At 36.1% G+C, this 4,571-nt stretch overlaps 1 protein-coding gene across 1 annotated transcript in view; it reads left to right on the top strand.

Moving 5' to 3' along the window:
* LOC107560333 (rho GTPase-activating protein 31-like) overlaps positions 1 to 4,571 on the top strand; it is a 30,780-nt gene that overhangs the window by 10,075 nt on the left and 16,134 nt on the right. The window contains exons 2-4 of the mRNA XM_016244479.1: positions 3,231 to 3,333; positions 3,484 to 3,628; positions 4,242 to 4,324. Of these exons, the coding sequence (XP_016099965.1) occupies positions 3,231 to 3,333; positions 3,484 to 3,628; positions 4,242 to 4,324 (331 nt within the window). The remainder of the gene's footprint in view (positions 1 to 3,230; positions 3,334 to 3,483; positions 3,629 to 4,241; positions 4,325 to 4,571) is intronic.

Below are 4,571 nucleotides of genomic sequence, written 5' to 3'. Positions count from 1 at the left end.
CGATACCGGTGCCAAATCGATACTTTTAAAACAGTTCCGGTGCCTAAACGGTGCCTGAACTGGTACTTATATAAAAAAAAATTACCCCAAAAATGATGGATTAGCCATTAGCACTATAAACACATGATGTCTGTTTCATTCATACTGGACGCCAGAGGGCGCCCTCGCACAGAAAATCCACATATTCAGTCACAGAAGTAGCGGAACTCATGACCCTCCAGGAAATCCCTTATATGGTCAAAGACATCGCTATTATAGCTGTAACTGAGTAAACAGAACATAAACATTTTGAATGATAAAACAAAGACAATAAACACTCGACTGCGACAATATAGTTTATCTGTGTTATTCAAGCCATCTCTGGTATTTTCATAATAATTAAGTATATTTATAATCCATTGCTACTTTAAAAATGCATTCTTTTTAAATTTGCCTATGGAACATATTTTCTGCCTCATTCTGTGACAAAAAGCCACATCAGATCACAAAAGGAAGCATTTGACTGGTGTTGTGGAGTAAAAAGGTTATAATGTTCTCTTTTGTTGGACAACAGGTGTAGAAATGTGAATACAAGGGAAGTTTAGCTTTTGGCATTTTAATTTAAGCATGTTTAGCTTAGTTAACGGAAGCTGCTGCCATCAGAGCAAGTGTAATTACTGCAATTACTGCACTGGATGCTCTCATTTCCCGAGTTGTGCTTTTTGTCGGAATGTGAAAACAACATGGACACTCTCGTTACTACAAAGATTTGTATTATTAGAGCTTTGAGTTCACGTGCATTTTCTCAGTCTGGAAATAATTTTTCACGTGCGGTGCCGGTGATGATGCTTCTTATATCCGTTACGGAGAACCAGAGGACAACTATTTCAATCGATCGCTCAGGCACGGCACCGAAATGAGGCACCGAAATCTGCGTTCTGATTTGGTTCTAGTACATACTGGTTACATAGGTACCGGTGCCATATTGGTACCGGGTTTCGGTACCCAACCCTACAAATAATAGATTCATGAGACCAAAGACTGCCTGTTAGATTTACCCAAAACGAATCTCATGTTTAACCACTACAGAGCCATCAGAGCCAGTGGCAAATGTCACAAGAATTAGCCGAGTTGAGGCTGCTCTCTGCGTGATACATGAACACAGAGCGCCCGCTGATCGCCTGGAGCTCACATCTTCAAAGATGTGAAGCACATTTGTGAACACATGTGAAGCGCATCTGCGAAGCACATTTTCAAATAGATGCTGTCTTTATAAATAAACTGTAGATTTGACTTTTAAACAACTACATTCTCGCCTGAAATACTCTTAAAACTACATTTCATGACACAATAACAGTAATATTTTGAAAATTATGTGAATAAATGGTGGTTGAAATACAACGCTGCATGAACTCAACCAATCAGCATGTTCAGCGCCCAAGTTCCACCCCCGAAAGTTCCGGACCGTTGAAAAAGCACTACCTCGCGAGCAGGGACTTTCTGAGGGGCACATTTTTACCTGGAACTTTATTTAGATTCTGGTTCCCACGGCGGAAACACACCGAGTACCACTCCCAAAGTCCCTAGACCCTGGGGAAAGTTCCTGCGGTGGAAACAGGCTTATTGAGAAGTTATGCTATGGAACTAATGATCATACTCCAAACCATTCACATTCAGTGCATCAAATAAAAAATCTCCTTACATTCATTGGGACTTGCAAAGTACAACAACATACCAAACATAAATTACCTGTACTTTAGCCAAATGCTTCTCGGGTCGTTTGTCGGATCATAATGAAATCATTGAAATAATAGCCTTTGGTGCGTTTCCTGTACATTGACGTAATGTTGGATTATTAGAGTTCATTTACACAACAGAAAGCTGTTAATTTTTTAATCATGTTAACAGTTGCATACATTTTACTCATTTACATGTGGTTCATTCAGTCAGCAGATTTGTCCACAACATGTTTTCTCTGAGACGCTACTGTATGGCATCCGAGACTTATACTTCAATTTTTTCGTAGCTTTTTTATTTTTTTCATTTTGCATTATTTGATGTTTGACTCATCGCAGGTTCTCTCTTACGGCATAATCCAGGGTCCTTTATGCATTTATGCACATGTGCACTCTTTAAAAACAAGCCTGATTGTTGAGAATTAAAATATAAAGAATGAAATGCATTTATATTTAAATGGAATTTAAGAATGAAATAGAATGCACTGCATGTAAGCACGTTTATTTTACTCAAGAGCATGATCTATTTAAGTCCACGCCTCATACTAACAAGAAAATATGCTTCTAACCACAGACTAAGACCTGTAGTTGCATCTACACAACTTTGTGATGCTGTTTGCGAATGTACATATAGTTTCAGGGAGCAACAACACATTTAACTATTTCGCTAATAATGCTTTTGTGAAACACACGGCACAAAGGCTGATTCATATCGTAGGGAAAATTATGAATTTTTTGTTTCTGCATACTGAAGGAATGTTGCCAAATGGAATATGAATATCCATTCATTTTTGTATGAATTGGCTCAGTCTGAGGAAAAAATGGCAGGGTTAGGCCACTTGCAGCACAACAAAACATGAAAATATCTACATTTTACAGTGCAGTTGTTCCAGTTGACTTCAAAATGGACATGCAATTCTTTTATCTGAGTTTATCTGATCATATCATTGAACATTTACATGTGTAGATATATATATAATAATTTTACTCAGTCATTAAACAATAATTTAAAAGAATAGTTTATCATTTACTCAGCCTCGTGCTATTCTAAACTCATATGACTTTATTCCTTCTGAGGAACACACAAAAATATATTTTGTCAGAGGAGATCAAAATTTAAGCAATTATTCACTGAAAAACTGAAGAAAGCGCACCCAAATTTAATTAATGCCCCCTATATTCAAACTTGGTGCATGTAGAGGTGTCAGGTTGCCAAACACCACTGGTTCTCAGGACTCTTGACCGATCATGACACTGTTGACGGTACTGTTATTTAGTTATTTTATTTATCATGTGGCATCAGAAGACTTGGGATGTAGTGCACATATATGCTACTTCTTTTCATTTACAAGACATATATACTGCTAAATAACTTTCATTCTAATACTTTAACGGTATTGTATTTTTTACACTTATGTTTCATTTTGGGTGAACTGCTCTTTTAATAAATTGATCTATATTGATGAATAACCAGTCATGAATTTGTCTTTTTTGTGTGTGTGTGCGTGTGTTTAGTTCCTTATGTTCTGAAGACATGTGCAGAGTTCATAGAGAAACATGGGATTGTGGATGGAATCTACAGACTCTCAGGAATCACATCCAACATTCAAAAACTCAGGTGGGCCGATTTTTAGACTCACCATATCAAACATACAATAGTGTTGCATGATAGGAAATGTTTCCTATAATACCTGAACTTGTCTTTCTTGAATAATTTATACAATCATTTCTTTGTAGTTAATGTGTGTCTCTATGTGTGTGCATACAGACAGGAGTTTTGCTCTGAATCCTGTCCTGACCTCACTAAAGAAGTGTATCTTCAGGATATCCACTGCGTGGGCTCTTTATGTAAGCTGTACTTCAGAGAGCTCCCCAACCCTCTCCTCACCTATGAACTCTACAAGAAATTTACAGTAAGTTTGTAAGATAAAAAAAGGGATGGGCTAGACTAGACTAGAATAGCAGAATAACAGATTGCATATAATACAATAGCCTAGCATTTAAAATAAAAAGTTACTTTTTAAAAAAAGTTATTTTTAATCCCCCCTCAGATTATTTGGATATTAATTTATTTTACTACAGATTTAAGTATCATATTACTAAGACATATTATTGGGAAATATATAGTAATAACTGATATTTATGTGCATTTTATGTAAGTAGTCAGTTATACTGTTATAAAGATCTCACTGATTTACATTACATGCTATCACAATTTCATTTTACATTTTGGTCATATACTGTAAATATCAGCATCTGCACCAAACTGCCTATTTTTTGCTATGTTTGAGCCTCTGAATAAAACTGAGTTGTTTCCTGTAGTTGTACAAATAATAGTAAACAAGTTTAAGATTAGCTCCATCTGGACCACTACAACCACCATCTTCCATGCTTCAGACAGTTATTAGCTTCCAGGTAATCTGTAGTGACCATAGTGATCCATAGACATACATTTAAAAACATTAAAAGAAAATGTACCCATGGATCCAGGAATTAACGATCCTCCATTTGTATTTTTGTTCAAAGGACGCAATGTCAGTTAAAGAGGGGCAGGAGCAACTCCGAAACATCAGGAGTGTCATAAAAGAACTTCCTGTTTCACACTTGAGGTACAGCTGACATTACTGAGGTTAATTTCTTCCATGGCGTTATTCTGTAAACTTTATCTTTCTTTATTTACTCACATGCCATTCCATGTCACTCCCATGATTTACTTTCTATCGTGGAACACAAATGGTAAAAGTTTGAAGCATCTATCTATCTATCTATCTATCTATCTATCTATCTATCTATCTATCTATCTATCTATCTATCTATCTATCTATCTATCTATCTATCTATCTATCTATCTATCTA

Source organism: Sinocyclocheilus grahami, unplaced genomic scaffold (genome assembly GCF_001515645.1).
Source record: "Sinocyclocheilus grahami isolate Dianchi unplaced genomic scaffold, SAMN03320097.WGS_v1.1 scaffold720.1, whole genome shotgun sequence".
Taxonomy (NCBI): Eukaryota; Metazoa; Chordata; class Actinopteri; order Cypriniformes; family Cyprinidae; genus Sinocyclocheilus; species Sinocyclocheilus grahami.
This window is presented reverse-complemented; position numbering and strand designations above follow the sequence as displayed.